The sequence below is a fragment of the Lampris incognitus genome, chromosome 18, assembly GCF_029633865.1.
Source record: "Lampris incognitus isolate fLamInc1 chromosome 18, fLamInc1.hap2, whole genome shotgun sequence".
Taxonomy (NCBI): domain Eukaryota; kingdom Metazoa; phylum Chordata; class Actinopteri; order Lampriformes; family Lampridae; genus Lampris; species Lampris incognitus.
The window spans coordinates 13310334-13327870 of NC_079228.1; the positions used below are offsets into that span (position 1 = coordinate 13310334).

Here is a 17537-nt window from a genome sequence, read left to right on the forward strand (position 1 = left end):
CCCTGGCTCTGCAAATCAAGACTTTTATGTGTCCTTAACCGACTTGACAGTGGCCCCCTTCCAGACACGCACACATTACACACACACACACACACAACCTTCTTTGTTGTGTCCTTCCCATCCGTCCATGACCTTGACCCTTTTAAAGGCTGCCTTTCCACACCCGTTTCTATTTCAGGACCATCCCCGCCCCCCGTCATGTAAACGGGTGCTGCTCAACCTTGCGCCATTGTAGAGCTTTGTGTATACAGGTTTTTTATTCCGGCCCCAACACAACACCGGCCGATTTCACGGATCAAACCTACCTTGTCTGGCCGATGGCAAGGTAAGTCAGTGAAACCAGATGGCGTTAACGTGGGGTCGGAAACGAAAAGCCCGCGTACACGCAGCCCTCCGTGGCACACGGCTGAACAGCGCCGTTGTAAACCGCCAGTCTTGTTCCTGGCAGAACCCACATCCCACACTGGTTGCCTCTTTCCTGTCTACGTTTGAAAACGGTGCTGTCACAGACACATCCGGCGCTTAAAAAAAAAAACCCAAAAAAACCGCCGTGTGTCAGTATCAGCCCTGCATGTTGATTCCACTGCCAAAATGAGATCATAGCACCCCCCCCCCCCAAAAAAAGAGATGAAGGACAACAGAGGATAAGAAAGAAAGTAATGATACAGTAAGAAAACTGCAGAAAAGTGGGGGAGCGTTACTTGGTCCTCTGGATCTGCATGGACACCAGGGAGCAGTGAGGGGGCTGGTTGTCGTGGCTGGTTGTCATGACTGCTGTTGTCATGGCGTCTGGGCCGGGTAATAAACATTTGCCATCCAGCTGCTGTAATCCAGCGCGGGGAAGCTGCCATGGCAACCGGCTGCAGGTTGTGATGAGTGCATGCGTGTGCAAGTGTCTCGGGGATGTATATACCAGCCAGACTACAGAGCTAGTGTAGAATCAATACCCCTCGGGGCGTGCTCGAAAACATTTCGGCGAGCAAGACGTGAGCAGACTCAAATAATTCGATAACCAACACAGATAACGTATTTACCACTTTTAATCGACTCCATATTTCCTGTTGACTGAAGCCGTACAAAACGGAGATGGAGGCCCATAAAAATCTTTTCAACCATGCATGATATAAAGAGACGCATTTGGCCACTTCTGACAGTGGAGTAATTTTGTTAAAATAAAACTAAGATAAAAAAAACAAAACAGAAACAAACATTGTATTATAAAACAAGCCACTTAACTAGGGCGTCAACTCCTGGGGCTGAAAACTGAAAAAGAACAGCAGAGGAGTCCGTGTTGGATGCTCTGTCTGCTGTGGGAGTGGGGAAACAGCGACCCACCACGAGCAACAACGCACAACTCCCCCCTCTACCATGAATTTGGTCTTGCCCTGGCGGCGTTGACACTGCTTAAGCACTTACAGCTCTCCGCTTCAGCCCGTCTGCCCGTCACGCTCCGTGTTCCCACCCCTCTCCGGTCTCAGGTGCTGGGTGCTTGTTTCCCACTGTTGGCCTTTGGTTCGACAGAGCCGTCCGGATCACTGTTCTCCATGTCTGGCTCGTTCCGTTCCGGTGCCGCTTCAGTTTCTTCTTCCTTCTCCTCCGTGTCCTCCTCCTTTCCCTCCTTCTCTCCCTCCCTCCGCCCCTGGCTCAGCCCCGGTTTTTCTCTGAAGACCTCCACGCCCAGCATGCGGAGGTAGTGGAACCTCTCGTTGCGTGGGACGAAGGCGCGGATGGACGTCTTCCCCCTCCAGCCGCACAGCTCGATGGGGCACTGGGGCTCTGCTGGGTTGCTGACAGACACACACACACACACACAAGAGGACGGTGGAGGGTTAGACACCGCCACACACCGGGTCATCGCAAGAATCAGAATCATGTTTATTGGCCATCTGGGTTTGCACAAACATAGAATTTGACTCCAGTTTCGTGGCTCCCTCAGTATATTTAACATAGAATAACAACACTACAACACAACAATCTTCAGATATACACAGAAGGATTGCCTTATACAGGCGAAATAAGAGGCGGTATAGTACAACGGTGCAGAGAATATATCAAAGATGCTGAAATAGATGTTAGCAGGTTACTTACATACATGCCTGAGGTACATGGACATGACAGATAAACTACAGATGAACTAATAGGTGCACTGTCTGACATCAAGATACAAACAACAAGGGTCTGATTCAGACTTTGACTGAAGGGATTTGCAGTTGACAGTGATGCTGAAGTCCATCCATCCATTATCCAAGCCGCTTATCCCAATTGGGGTCGCAGGATGCTGGAGCCTATCCCCGGAAGTCATTGGGTAGCAGGCGGGGAGACACCCTGGACAGGCCGTCAAGGCCATCATAGGGCTGACACCTAGGGACAATTTAGTATGGCCGATTCACCTGACCTACAAATCTTTGGACTGCGGGAAGAAACTGGAGCACTCGGAGGAAACCCACGCAGACACGGGGAGAATATGCAAACGCCACACAGAGAACAACCTGGGACGACCCCCAAGGCTGGACAACCCCGGGGTTCGAACCCAGGACCTTCTTGTTATGAGGCGACTGCCACCGTGCCGCCATGTGCCGATGCTAAAGCCAATTTTTTTCAAAAACACAAAATACCTCAAAAAGATGGAGCTCCAACTTCACATTACCAAAACAATTTCTCCAACCGTCACTTTCTCCAAGAAACCCCACATCAGGTCCAGGGCTCCATTTGTTAGACACACTGTTTGCATACTGGCCGAGGCCAAATACACAAAGTAAATAAACTGCCATGCTACAAATGCCAAAATAGATTATGCAAGTCGAATAATCTCCAAATAAGTGGAATTTTTATTTCCCAGCATTTTCAAATATTTTCTGAACTAAGCTATTTATGGGCTCAGCTTTTTAAGGGGCCTTCCCAGGGGACGGTGTGACCAAATCACACAGACGGTGCCAAGATACCATTGAAATGAAACACGACGTCCAGTTGAAATGCTGCACAGTTATTGTAAATAAGACTCAATGAAAAGGCCAGACGAATTTGAAATCAACGTCTCATCACAGACTAATGAAGTGAAATGTCCACAGCTTTTGAATCGATCTGTGTGCAAGTGAAGGCAGACGCAACATCTTCAGTGCACACACTGAGCTAGCAGAGTCATACGTGTATCGATATCTGTCTCCCACCCCTTTTACTCAGCCTGGTCTAGTCCATCCATCCACTATCCAACCGCTTATCCCGCTCTCAGGGTCGCGGGGATGCTGGAGCCTATCTCAGCAGTCACTGGGCGGCAGGCGGGGAGACACCCTGGACAGGCCGCCAGGCCATCACAGGAGCCTGATCTAGTCCAGCTCATCAAATACTTACTTTGGGTTTGGCTGGTACCTCAGGACAATGCTGCCCATCCCTGTGTGAACACAACAATGGATCAGCGTTAGAAATGATCTCTGACATCACCCCAAAACCTACCATCAGTACCGACGTGAACTTTGCCGGGTTAAAGGACGAGATAATTCAACAAAATGTGACATCATATTCCATTTTCCTTTAAAAGTAGATACCTGATGGTTCATCGAGAGACCATTTTAGATGTCATCATTTTGTAAAAGTAAAAGGTAGAAAAGCTACATCCACAACTATAATATTTCAAGGGGTGTTAGTCATTCATGTAAGCAATCATTCGGACAACAACGACATCATACTTTGGAGTAGTAAAGACCCCCCCCCCCCCAGTTGTACCCAGCCAATTACCCCACTCTTCTGAGCCGTCCCGGTCACTGTTCCACCCCCTCTGCCGATCCGGGCAGGGCTGCAACTACCACATGTCTCCTCTGATACATGTGGAGTCGCCAGGGGGACATAGTGCATGGGAGGATCACACTATTCCCCCCCAGTTACCCCCCCCCCGAACAGGCGCCCTGACCGACCAGAGGAGGCGCTGGTGCAGCAACCAGGACACATACTCACATCTGGCTCCCCACCTGCAGACACGGCCAATTGTGTCTGTAGGAATGCCCGTCCAAGCCGGAGGTAACACAAAGAATCGAACCGGCGATCCCCATGTTGGTAGGCAACGGAATAAACCGCCACGCCACCCGGACGAGTAGTAAAGATCTTAAGTAATGAAATACTACAAATGGTACTGAGGACTCCCAGCTACCTACCCATTTTCTTGGCCTGAGCGTGAGCATCATCCTGTAGCTTGCTGAGGAAGGGGTTCTCCTGGGTCAGGAGCACTTTGACGTCCTCCATACCCACCGTGATCACCCTGGAACGGATGTATGGGTGCAGACTGTAGATACCCTGGCAGGACAGAGAGGACGGGGGAGGAGGATGATGATGACCAAGGTCAAAAGAGATCCATGTCTGCATATGTATGTGCATGCACCACTTTGTCTAGTGGTCAACATGCAATCATTTGTGTGTATGTGTGTGTGTGTGTGTGTGTCAGTCACCTCCTGAGCCAGTCGGAAGGCACAGCCAAATTCCTCTCCATCACTGTTGCGAGACCACACCTTCACTCCTGTGTTGATGACCTGAGAAACCCCACATGTCGAAGTATAAAACAGTGCAGAATAAGAAGGCGGTACAGAGTTAAAGAGTCAGTGGTGTGTATGTGTGTGTGTGTGTGTGTGTGTATATATACAGTAATTTTCATGTAAATCAAATCATTTGCGACTTGGACAGTCATGTTTGAAAGTGCACATCTTTTACCAGACTAGTGGTAGGAAGAGTGCAGGAAATGCTAAAAACCGACTTAAATATCGTAATTAGTCCGACAAACACAAAAAAGAGATATCAAATCATTTTTTATATTGCAGTATCAACTTTCTGAAAAATCCCAACTGAAATAAAAACCTAATTGCAGCACACATTAGTTCTATAACTCTACTGCCAAATGCAGTGTGGAAATAAACTCGGCTCAATCACGAGGACGTCAGACATGGACAGAGGCGATGTTTTGGAGAGATGTCCAGCAGCAGCTAGAAGTCAGTGTGGCTGGGTGAAACACAAGTCGCCACACTGTCCTGGGTTTCGTGAAAAGGAGACGGGATGTTGTGGTTTTAGGGAGTGATCAAGAAAAGACAACAATCAGACACCCGAGGGGAACACAACAGTTTGCCTGGGCGCACACCAGTCTGCACACAAACCAACCACCTGTGCAAGGACTGAAGCCTACTAAAGGGATGTCTGTTTGGCTGCTCCCCATGATGAGATGGTGCGACACACACACACACACACACACACACACACACACACACACACACACACACTGACTGACTGACTGACCTTCATGCGTTCGCTGTTATTGAGGAGGACGTTGCGGAGCTCTTTGGAAACCATATACAAGTGCCTCTTCTTGCCCTCGTGGGTCCTGGTCAGAACGTTAAGCTTGGGGAAGTCTGGAGAAAGGTCATAGAAGGTTCTAGGGTGGAAAAAAAAAAACACAAAGCACAATAAAGAACACAATGATTAATGACCCTGAAATCCACAGAACAATCATTTTACTTTTTCCATTTACACATAAAGACACACTTACTGTATGGGTTGGAAGACGGCGTCATTTTCATTGAGAAACACAAAGGGGTCTTCCTTAAAGCCAAATAACCTCATCTTCTTAGAGGGTGGGGGTCTGGAACATAAAAAAGGAGGGTTAGCAAAAACACACACACACACACACACACACACACACACACACACACACACACACACACACACACACACACACACACTTACCCACTCCATTTACCCACCAGTCGAACTTGACTCACCCACACACTCCATCCGGCTTAGCGGCCGTCTCTTGGGCCTTCTCCGCTTTAGCTGCCTCTTCTTCCCTCTCCCCCTCCACCTCTCCTTTCTTCGTCTCCGCCTCCTCCGGAGCCATCTCGGGGAGGGGGTTATCAGAGGGAGTCGCGCCTGCTGGAGACTCCCCTTCGCGGGCTGCGGAACTGGAGGGGTTCTCCTTCCTCAGCTGGAGAAAGGGACAGGGAGGGGAAACGGGAGAGGGAGAGGCGGGGGGGGGGGGGTCGAGAGTTTGGTCCCTGCTGCGGTTAGCAAAGCTGAACGGGTCAGCAATGTGGGGGTGCTGTGAGTAGGAACTCTTCTCCGTCTCCCCCTTCTTTAGCCAGCTGGGCAAGGGCCACCATGAAACTAACCAACACGTCACTCACAAAGCAAATATGTGCTTGTGTGTGTGTTTGTGTGTGTATGTGTGTACCTTGGGGTATCTTTTGTTCCAAGGCATGGGTGCTTTCTTCACCAGGACAGCTACAAAGAAGCCTCCGGTGTTCTGGTGATGTGGCAGAATCCTCATACTGACATTTAAAAAAAGAAGAAGAAAAAACAAAACGAAAACATACACACGCATAATATAATCTCTGCAAACACGAACACACACAAACCGGTTTGTAAATCAAACATACGGAGATAACATAGTGCCACCTATAGTGAAAACAAATATTACTTTTCTCTTAGTCCAAATAATATGGCTTTGCAAATCCTTACACAACTGCTCCCTCTGCTGGCCAGACTTAACAATACGTGGGAAATCATCCTTCCGTAACAACTGGCACTCAATTTAGGACACATTTGCATATTTGGGTGCAGGAACATCCATGCAGATTACGCATGTATGCGCAGGCTTAACAGGAAGATTGATTGCAGAAGGAACGACAATTAACTGACCGACTTACTGCATCATATACAAACACAGCAGGCTGCGAGTTCTGTGTGTATTTACCATCTCTCCAGGTGTAAGCTGGCTAGTTTTTGGGGATCTTTTGGAGGGAACATGGTGGGCCGGATCTGTGTGTGGCGATTGGACGGCACCTCAGACCAGTCTGCGTACCACTGGCCCTCCTTCGTCATCAGCTACAGAGACGACACGAGAGGAAAGAGGTTAGCGCCGAACCATCGAGAAAGGAGAGGTTCTATGCGATGACCGGTGCAGACGGTAGTTTGAGTACCTTCCAGGAGTTGACCCCAGGCATCCACTTCAGCCCTGGCAGTTCAGCTGAGCCATCCGCCAGCTCTAGAGCCCCTGAGAGCATGGATAGGACATCCCAGAAAGTTGAATCAGTTCATCTGGACACAACGTTTAGTTGGGAGAAACGTTTCATCACCCATCTAAGTGACCTCTTCAGTCAGCCGACTGCAGGTATCCCCACCCTTATAAACCATACAGCTGCATAACGACCAAAATCAATGATCAGTCTCATATGCAAATTGCTGTGAGCATTAACTAGAGTTACAATGGCCATGTGTGCTATTAGCAGAATGTTTTCAATCACAGCATTGTAAGATGGGTGACAGATGTACTCTTAGGCTCCCCCCCTCGGTTCAGGGATGGTCGTTCCCTCTTCACATAGATGGCCTGCTTGACTCCCCGTTCAAACCAGGATTCCTCCTTATCAAGGATGTGCACATCCTCATCCTTGCAAGAGTGGCCACTGGCCTGTAAATGGGTGTAGACTGTGGAGTCCTGGCCTGACGTGTTAGCTCTCCTGTGTTGTGCCATCCTCTTGGCCTGCGTCTGTTTGGTTTCCCCAACGTACAAGTCACAGCAATCCTCCCGTGTATGCTGTTAAGTGCCGGGAGGATTGCCTTTTGGGAAGAACACTAGTTTGAATGGGGAGTCAAAGAGGCCATCTATGTAAACAGGGAAGGAACACCGGGTAGGCAGGGGGGCCAAGAAGAAAGCCACTTTATTTTGTCATTGTATTCTTACAAGGAATTTCTTCTCTGCATTTAACCCATCCTATTGTATAGCAGCTGTGAGCAGCTGCAGCGCCCAGGGACCAACTCCAGTTCTTCTTTCCATTGCCTTGCTCAGGGGCACAGACAGGAGTATTAACCCTAACGTGCATGTCTTTCTGATGGTGGCAGGAAACCAGAGCATCTGGAGGAGGAAACCAGAGCACCTGGAGGAAACCCATGCAGACATGGGGAGAACATGCAAACTCCACACAGAAAGGACCTGGGACAGTATGGAGTTCGAACCCAGGACCTTGTTGTGAGGCAACATTACTAACCACTGGGCCACTGCGCTGCCCCACATCTGTCGCCATCTTACAATGCTGTGATTGCAACAACTCTCCAATCCTCTGTGAATAGTACACATGGCCACTGTAACTCTAGTTAATGGTCATGGTAATTTGCATATGAAACTGATGGTCGGTTTGGTCGTTATGCCACTGTATTGTTTATAAGGGTGTGGATACCTGCAGTCAGCTGAGACTGAAGAGGTCACTTAAGGCCGTGCCACAACAACGTCGGGCCATCAGTGAGCACCTGTGGCCCTAGTTTTTGCGGCGTGTCCCGCACCGTTGGCACTAGTCGGACCCCTGTCGGCAGCTTTTTGGCCGATTCAGCATGTTGAATCGGCAGCGGAGCCCGTCGGTGAGAGAGATCACTCTCATTGGCTGTTCAGCTTAGCGAATCAGTGCATGAGAAGAGAAAGGGACGTTACGAAAGCAAGCAAACGACAAAGTCAAGAGGCCACACGCAGAGGGCTCTTCTCATTTTTTGTCTTCATCTCAGCTTTCGTTCTTTCTTCATCCACAACCAAAAGACCAAGGGCTGACAGAGGGCTGACAGAGTGAAAATGGTAAGCAAACGCTGCTTTGTTTACGGTTTGTATATCCGCAGTCCTGGGTCTTCCGGTTTCAAATTTTGAACGACGAATACAGACTACCGCCACCTGCTGGTATGGAGAGTTATTTCCTCTCACAGAGGCACAGAACGTACATGCTGGTTGGCTATAGGCTGTAGTCTTTGCAGTGTGTTCAAGTGCTACTTTTTGGCCCAGACGCAGGTGACGCGAGGCGACGCCACAGTCGGCCCTCGTCGCCGCTAGTTCTCTGATGTCGGTTTGGTGTGTCTGGGCCCTTAGATGAGTGATGAACAGATCTCTAAATAAATGTTGTATCCAGATGAACTGATTCAACTTCCTGTGATTTCCTTACCTGGATTATTGAGCATGCATCAAGACATGGAGATGACAGATTTAATGGTGACACAGAGCGAATTTCTTATTTAATATTTCATAAAGACCGCCTCAAAAGGGGAAGACGATGCTGTCTAGAATCCAAGGAGACTCTGTGTGTGTGTGTGTGTGTGTGTGTGTTACCTTCGCTCTTCTCCAGCAGCGCTGCAATGACGGCTTCGTCCTCTATAGGGTTGAGAGAACAGGTGGAGTACACCATTCGCCCTCCCACTGCCAACTGTTCAACACCACGCACCGCAATACGCAGCTGGAGCCTGGAGAGCGTCTCACACACACACACACACACACACACAGAGTCCTTGTACTATGGTAAGCATATATATTACTCCATTTAGTAACAAATGTATATATTCCACAAACTTGTCATGCAAACCAGTTCAATTTATCACACAAAAGACACAAATTACTATTTTAGCAGGTAACAAACAAACAAGTGCACACACACAAACACACACACACACACAAATACTCACCCGTGAAGGTGCAGGCTGTTGCTGGTGGTCCATTTCTTCCACACGTCTATGTTCTTCCGCATGGTGCCGTCTCCGCTGCGGGAACACAGAGCAGGCAGCGCCGATCAAACACAGGTTTGGTTTGGCCTGAGCTGCCTGAACAGCGGACTCAGCCTGTTCCCACACTGCCAGAGTGTCTACGGAGCGTCAAAACGTTGGGTTTGGGCCGAGTGCTCACACACACACACACACACACCCCCGTCTCCTTCCTCCAGCCCTCCTGTTGTCTTTGGCCGGGGCTCCAAACAATCTGGCGCAACTTTGTTGTGGCATCAGAAGGACTCTAATTTAAGTGACTGCACATATACTTGGGCAACTGTGGGAAGTTTTCCCCCTTTCAAAAGGGAAAACAAACTTGCCTGACAACAGCCTGAACCAAACATGCGCCAAACACGAGCAAATAGAGCTGGGACCGATCTGATCCAATGTCAGTATCGGGTGCCGATACTGACATAATTCACTCATCAGATATCAGACTGATGTTACCGATCCAAGACTGATCCAAATTCCATCATCTGATGGTTTTATGAATTATAAATATGCAATAATGCAACCCCCCCCCCTTTTCTCCCAAACTGTACTTGGCTAATAACCCCCCCTCTTCCGAGCCGTCCCGGTTGCTGCTCCACCCCCTCTGCCGATCCGGGGAGGGCTGCACACTACCACATGCCTCCTCTGATACATGTGGAGTCACCAGCCGCTTCTTTTCACCTGACAGTGAGGAGTTTCACCAAGGGGACGTAGCATGTAGGACGATCACGCTATTCCCCTCAGTTCCCCCTCCCCCCTGAACAGGTGCTCTGACCGACCAGATACCCCAATAATGCAATTTTAATCCCATAGCCAAAATGGTATATTCAAGCTCAGGTAGTATGAAGTGTGCAGAAGCACCAACTAGGCGGCTGAAGCGGGGGGGGGGGGGTTAATAAGGAGGTGAGGGGGGAGTAACGAGGCTGACGACCCTGGAGAAACAAGTGAAACCCCCCCCAGAATGTAAACCTGGAGTCTCCTAAACTCCGTAGTAATTAAGAGAAAGATAAAATGGCCATAGATGATGTAGTAATGGTATCAGAGGGACCCGGCGTGTGTGGAGTTAGCGGTGCTGCTGCATGTTTAACCTCCCCAGCCCGGGCAGCAGACACAGAGCGATGGGGAGGAGGCGGCGGACCCGTCTGTCACCGAGAGCCAGGAGAAGGAGGATGACGATGTTATCAACCTCCTCCTCCTGGCTCTGGGTGAATACAAGTGACGGGAGAGGACAAGCGAAGAACCGCGTTTACAGTCTTCCACCGCTTTATCCAGGTTATTGTCACCGTTTGATTTAACCGATGCTTGGAGAATAAATAATTCAAACAGCAGACAGCACACATGGTAGAGGTATCAGGGAACGGGGTCAGCGCTGCCGGGCCAGCCAGGATGGATATCACCAGACACCATAACACCAGGTTAGTCAGGAGCAACAGATCACCTTAGTCTATGTTGCTTCATGTCTTTCACCAACAAGAAAGTATAAATTTTTCTGACATTTTAACGTGAAATGACAACAGGATATGTCTTTATGTAAAAAAAATTGAATTATTTTGGGTAATTTGGACAGGGAAAAACAGTTTGACTCTAAGTCAATTAACATAGTAAAGGAGCTGCCATAGCAGTTTGCACTCTTACACCTGCCTCAGTGAAGCCTGCTTAACCTACAGTTCAAATAAACTGCTTTGGAATAAATTCAAATTTAATCCATTTTGTACATTTTGTCCTCTTTTAATAAGTGCTGTGTGGTTTACTACAGCCTCATGTAAACTTACACACAAAAACAACATTCATGGGGTATCCGCCCTGGCCTTTGGTTTGGCCAGGGCGCCTGTTCGGGAGGGGAAGGGGGAACTGGGGGGAATAGTGTGGTCCTCCCACACGCTACATCCCCCTGGTGAAACTCCTCACTGTCAGGTGAAAAGAAGTGGCTGGCAACTCCACATGTACCGGGGGAGGCATGTGGTAGTCTGCAGCCCTCCTCGGATCGGCAGAGGGGGTGGAGCAGAGACTGGGATGGCTCAGAAGAGTGGGGTACATGGCTGGATACAATAGGGGAGAAAAAAAAAAAAGGGGGGGGGGCCCTGGTATCGGTTGGGATCGGTATCGGCAGATTTCCAAATTCAGGTATCAGAATCGGATCGGCACTGAAAAAAAAAAAGTGGATCAGTGCGTCTCTACGAGCAACATCTATTGTTTACACCCTCTTTGGCTAATTACTTCTTATATCCATCCATCCCTCCTTTCATATATGCACATTCGACCACACAACCCCCCCCCCCCGATCCCAGCTCAACGCTGACCTGCATGGCACATCACAGAGGATGCGGTCGTAGAACAGGGCGTCCTTCTTGTTGTTTGCGTCTATCTGGAGCGTGGGAATGCAGGAGGCGTCGTGGTTGACCACCATGATACAGGGGCTGCTGAGACGTTTGGCCTGGTGCACCAGCAGGTAGCAGCGCTTGTTATCCACGTCATTAGCGATCACAAATCCCTCTGGAGGGTGACAAGGGAACAGCGTTAACAGAAAGGAAGTTCCAACGGTGTCTGAGGAACGATGACGATTGCCTGATATTGCATCAGTCTAGCGTTGGAGTTGGGTCACGCTCACAGATGCTGTGGGTGCTTGCCTGTTTTTTAGTCATTGATAAAATTATTGGTTTGAGACAAGCTGAGTTATATTAGCTGATATGGGAAAATAGCCATGGTTCTTTCCCAGTGTCAAGTGAATTCTGGGCCAACATTTGACACAATGCAAAAGCAACAAGCAGATTAGCTGCATTTCCATCTGCTAGGTGAAGAAAGGGAAAAGGGAAAAGCATCAAGAATTGTAAAACTATGTCAGAAAACATAACCTAGAGGGGGGGGGGGAAATCCTTCAATAACTGATTAGGATTGGCAAGCTACTATTAGGGCGCCTCCAGGTGGTGTGGCGGTCATCACGCTGGTTCAGCACACAGTGAGGATAGAATCAAGAACAATTTACTGTCATTTCTATCATGTACTTGAGTACACAAAAGAAACGACATTTTGTTTCACCCAGCCCACAGCAGTGTAACACAAAAGATAAAAATATGTCCACATTTCCAAAAACACCACCAAAAACAGAAAACACAACAAATTAAAAAAAAAAAAAAAAACAGTTAACAACACAGTCCAAAAATTCCACTGTCCGGATAATGAACGGCAGCCAGGATGACCGTCAGAACTGCTGGTCTGCATGGGCTAGCAGTTAGCTTAGCCTGCCTCACTTCCGCATCCTGTCAGACCGTCCTCGGTGCCTCCTCTTCGGGCGCTGCTCCAGGCAAGGCCGTGGTTCTTGGGCCCACAGGACGCAGCAGATCAGGCTTCCACAGCCGATCCAACACCAGCTCTCCCAGCCAGACACCTTCGACACACCTCCCCGGCACTCCTCACAATGATGCAGACGCAGACAAAACCACTGCACAGCCGGCACTAGGCAAGGCCACCGCCAGACCGCCTCTTCTAGGCATCCAGGTAGCGTAGCAGTCTATTGCCTACCAACACGGGGATCATCAGTTCGAATCCCCATGTTATGTTACTTCCAGCTTGGTCGGGCGTCCCTACAGACACAAATGGCCCATCTGCAGCTGGGAAGCCGGATATGGGTATGTGTGTCCTGGTCGCGGCACTAGTGCCTCCTCTGGTCGGTCGGGGCGCCTGTTCAGAGGGGAGGGGGAACTTGGGGGAATAGCGTGATCCTCCTATGCGCTACATCCCCCTGGTGAAACTCCTCACTGTCAGGTGAAAAGACGCAGCTGGCGACTCCACATGTATCAGAGGAGGCATGTGGTAGTCTGCAGCCCTCCCCGGATCAGCAGAGGGGGTGGAGCAGCAACCGGGACGGCTCGGAAGAGTGGAGGAATTGGCCGGATACAATTCGGGAGAAAAGGGGGGTCAAAAAAAAAAAAGGACTGGCAAGCTACCATTTTTCTTTCTTGGCAAATAAAAAGGAGAAATTTCATATAACATGAGGACAAAAATGAAAAACACTTGGTAATATCTTGACGTTATAACAAATGCCATACAACCAAAGGGAGGATCCTCACAGTCATGAGACATCGTGATGGACCGACAGGTTGTGTGACTTCAGGATCTTCAAGACAAACATTACTGATGTGACAAACACATTCCCATCACAATCTATTGTGTAAACACTTGATCAAACTCCATCAGATGAAAACGAAGCTAATTACATCTTAACACAATTTAGAAAAAAACACCATCTTCCACAGTAGATGAGCAGATTTTAGTTTTTTGTAAACGACTGCGTGTGTGTGTGTGTGAGCATGTTTCTTACCTGGGAATGTCATGTCCATGTCAGCATGAAGCATCTCAATCAGCTGGGCCGTCTTCGACCCTGGAGCCGCACACATGTCCAGGATCTATACAGACACACACATACGAGCCTGTCAGTACTCGGAGCTGGACATGTTAAGCTACTGGTTGTCAAGACACTTGTGGTCATTATTTCCATGTCATAATGTTGTAAGACACGCAAACATGATAAAACTATGACTACACACTGCTTGCCAGATTTACCAGGTTCAAATTACAGATGAACACGTTTTCAAGGAGTCCGAAGAGGAACAACAACAAACACCAAGCAAGGTTTGTTACACAGTGGTGTAACAAACCAGTTTTTTAAAAAGTTCAATAAATGCATGATGTTTCCAAAGCCGGTGAATAATCGTGTTAAATAATTGTGATCTCAATATTGAGCAAAATACTGGTGATTATGATTTCTGCCATTACTGTGCAGGCCTAATAGCCAGGCTGAGGATGAATAATTCAGGTGGTAGGGTAAGGAGTCACCGATATCGCTGTGATCACAATACACCTCCATCCATTATCCAAGCTGCTTATCTGAATTCGGGTTGCAGGACGCTGGAGCCTATCCCAGCAGTCATTGGGCGGCAGGCGGGGAGACGCCCTGGACAGGCCGCCAGTGCATCACAAGGCCGACACACACACACACACACACACACACACACATTCACACCTAGGGTCAATTTAGTACAGCCAATTCACTTGACCTACATGTCTTTGGACTGTGGGAGGAAACCGGAGCACCCGGAGGAAACACGGGGAGAACATGCAAACTCCACACAGAGGAAGACATGGGATGACCCCCAAAGGTGAACAACCCCGGGGTTCGAACCCAGGATTTTCTGGCTATGAGGTGACCATGCTAACCACTGCGCCACTGTGCCACCCACAATATACCTAAAATATATCATTTCTTTTTCCTGGTAACTAAACAAGGTATTGTTAGTTTTTTGTATTTAAAATGTCTCAACATGTCTTCTGTTCAGACTCTACCCTGTCCATTCTGCACTTGGCCTGGCCAGGACAGGATATAACTTATATTTTCACAACACTGCTCAAGCCGTGGGGGCACAAAGCAAAAACAAAACAAAAAAAAAGTAAAAAAAAAAAGAAGAAGGAGAAACCCCCCCCCCCCATCATTTTTACCCTTCAGTGAGTTAAATACTTTTCTTTTAATCTACCTTGTGGTGAGGTTCGATCTTCAGTAGGAGCGGAGGAATCATGCTGACGGCCTCCTGACGACTGATGTTACCCTTCAGCAACAAAGACAGACATAAAAATCATTTTGTATCTATCTAGACAGATGCTGGCCTTATTATTTTTTGCTCTTTCTTTTAGGCAGGGAATTTTTTCACGAAAGAATGTGCTTCTTTTCAGCATCACTTGCAGCTACAGACATTCATATCTGCGTGCAGCCAACGACCACTATTTCTACTATCATCCACTCACCAGCCATGACAGCAGCGGTTATGGGAGGGGACAGACTATTTCATTTACTTCTCCATCTACACCGAGAAATTATTAAAGGAAATACCAGCTGTCTAAAGGATCCAGGCCAGTATTTGTTGTGGAAAAAATGACTTACCGACTCTGTCTCGCTGATCAGGAACTGGTGGAACTTCTCTAGCAGGGGCGATTTCCTGATAATCTTTCTGCTCATGTTGGTGTGCCAGGCCAGCTCATCAGGATACCTGTTCACACAAACAACACGGGTTCTGGGTCATGTGGAAAACATCATTGTTACAATAATAACAAGGACATTTACACAATAGCCACATGCCACTTTTAAGAATGCAGCTGAGGTTCGTCACATTGAATTGTTACTGTAACGTGTAATGTCTAACCAAAACTAGCTGTCAAGTAAAACTCGCTCAGATATTTTGGATCTCATCTTGTGAGAAATTTTAGGAAACAGGTATGCATTATCAGTAATTCAGACAACAAACTGTATCATGACATGAAAACACCAGAATTTAACCCTGATACAATATCATATTGAATTATTGCCCATTGCTATGACCTAATCTAAAAAAGATGGAAGTGTGTATGTTTGTGTTGGTGAAACAAAGTGAGATCTTACCAGCTAAGCGGCTGGGGAGCCTCGATCTTCTGGCCATCAATCTCCAACTCCTGAATCTCTTTGAAGTACTTCTCCTTCAGACAATTGAGGATCTCTCTGGCATGGCTTGAATAGCAAACACATAATAGGAGCATTGTGCGTCGATTCGATTAACGCAAGCCAAACCTTTTCCACTGTATATCAGTTTACGATCCATAAGCATTGCTACGATGTTTCAAAACCCTTTTAAGTAATTTAACAGTTCTACTAGATCTTGTAACCTCACCTCTTGTATCCAGTGATGCGAATGGTTGCTGGCAGCGGTTCCCTCATTGCGTCCATAAACTGCTCAAACTCCCCCTCGGGCACCAGACCCTGCTCCTTGTAATATTTTTCAAATAGCTTGTTCTCTTTCACGATGTCAACATAGCCTGCTCCCCAGCCCTTGAACACATGAATGAATGGGAGTGTGGGTCAGATGTACACGATTCAGTACACAGACCTCATTAGGGACGTCTCTGACGAGTGTCTTTAGATCAGACGAGAGAAACTGGGCGCAAGCAGGGGTGCATACATGCATGCAGGGATTTTGCAGAAAGCTTTGAATCCGCCATGTGTGCGGGGTGCCGGGAGATCTAGCAAGCACAGTTCGTATTACCAGAGCTGTCCAGCTCTCTAAGGGTCAGAAAAGGTAACTGTAAACAGATACCATGTACATCATCTAGCTGCCCATTGTAACCACGTAAAAGATACGGCGAGACAGTCTTCGCAGAAGTATCGTTAGCAAGAGTTGTGCAGCTGTAGCTGTACTGTGTGAAACTTACAGCGCTGTCTCTATCCCGCCGAGCAGGCTGGTTTTTCTGCCTCTGTCTGCTTCTTTTCCCCATATCGCAACACCAAACCAGCCGGGAGGAAAACCTGCGGAACGTCGTGGATTTTTATGTTGAAGGCTACTGATGGTTGAAACGCCGCGACCGTGTTTGGCTCTGACGCGCTGTGTGTTCCGTAAAACGTGTTGTGGCCGACGCGTATTCCCGTCGCGCACCCATGTGAGTCAGGACCCCTATTTAGTCGCCGCCAGATCTGCCGGAAATACATAGTTTGCCTTTATCGTATAATTTTGTTTTAACGTGGGCGAAAAGTTGATTAAGGATTAATTCGGGGTTTTTTCATTATGTTTTATAAGTAACTACGTAGATAGATAGATCGATCGATAGATCGATAGATAAGGGCGCGGACAGTATCCGCTGACCGTAAAGCCAAATTGACGTGCAAAAATCACGCTTCCTGATTGGTTTATACGAATCTTTACGTTTGGTTTTGGCCGTCGGTGGTTGGTGGATGTGAAGACCGCAACTGGCGAGGCTGGGAATCCTGGTTTCCTATTCGCTGTTTACCGGGCAGTAATGTGTGATTGTGAACGGCTCAAACCTTTTGAACAATTTCAAATGTAACGTTAACAATTTCGTGCCACTGGTGCCGCAACACGTTTAATCGTTTAGTGATTGAAAGCAGTTATCATTTAAAAAAAAAAAAAGATTAACGGCAAAGCTATACACACAATATCAAGCCTTGCCAATATATGATACAGCATGGCCAC

The 17537-nt window shown here is 48.0% G+C and overlaps 1 protein-coding gene across 1 annotated transcript; it reads right to left on the reverse strand.

Annotated features, from left to right (window-relative positions):
* Positions 1-1024: 1024 nt before the first annotated feature.
* Positions 1025-17007, reverse strand: nsun2 (NOP2/Sun RNA methyltransferase 2). The gene is made up of 19 exons (XM_056298321.1): positions 16762-17007; positions 16224-16381; positions 15959-16063; positions 15464-15569; positions 15060-15131; positions 13850-13934; positions 11832-12024; positions 9463-9537; positions 9113-9243; positions 6951-7024; positions 6725-6855; positions 6203-6299; positions 5754-5956; positions 5522-5614; positions 5272-5407; positions 4437-4517; positions 4146-4284; positions 3349-3388; positions 1025-1787 (listed from the first exon to the last, which is right to left on the reverse strand). The coding sequence occupies exons 1-19, from the start codon at positions 16822-16824 to the stop codon at positions 1475-1477; spliced, it is 2295 nt and encodes a 764-aa protein (XP_056154296.1). The 5' UTR covers positions 16825-17007; the 3' UTR covers positions 1025-1474.
* Positions 17008-17537: the final 530 nt, after the last annotated feature.

What these genes read in the sequence shown, in the direction of transcription:
- nsun2 (XM_056298321.1), bottom strand. Translation starts at nt 16,824, where the DNA reads ATGGGGAAAAGAAGCAGACAGAGGCAGAAAAACCAGCCTGCTCGGCGG. An exon ending in AGCTTACACCTGGAGAGATG is followed by an intron (nt 6,300 to 6,724) that starts GTAAATACACAC and finishes TTTAAATGTCAG; the next exon opens with TATGAGGATTCTGCCACATC. An exon ending in CCTTCCGACTGGCTCAGGAG is followed by an intron (nt 4,285 to 4,436) that starts GTGACTGACACA and finishes CTGTCCTGCCAG; the next exon opens with GGTATCTACAGTCTGCACCC.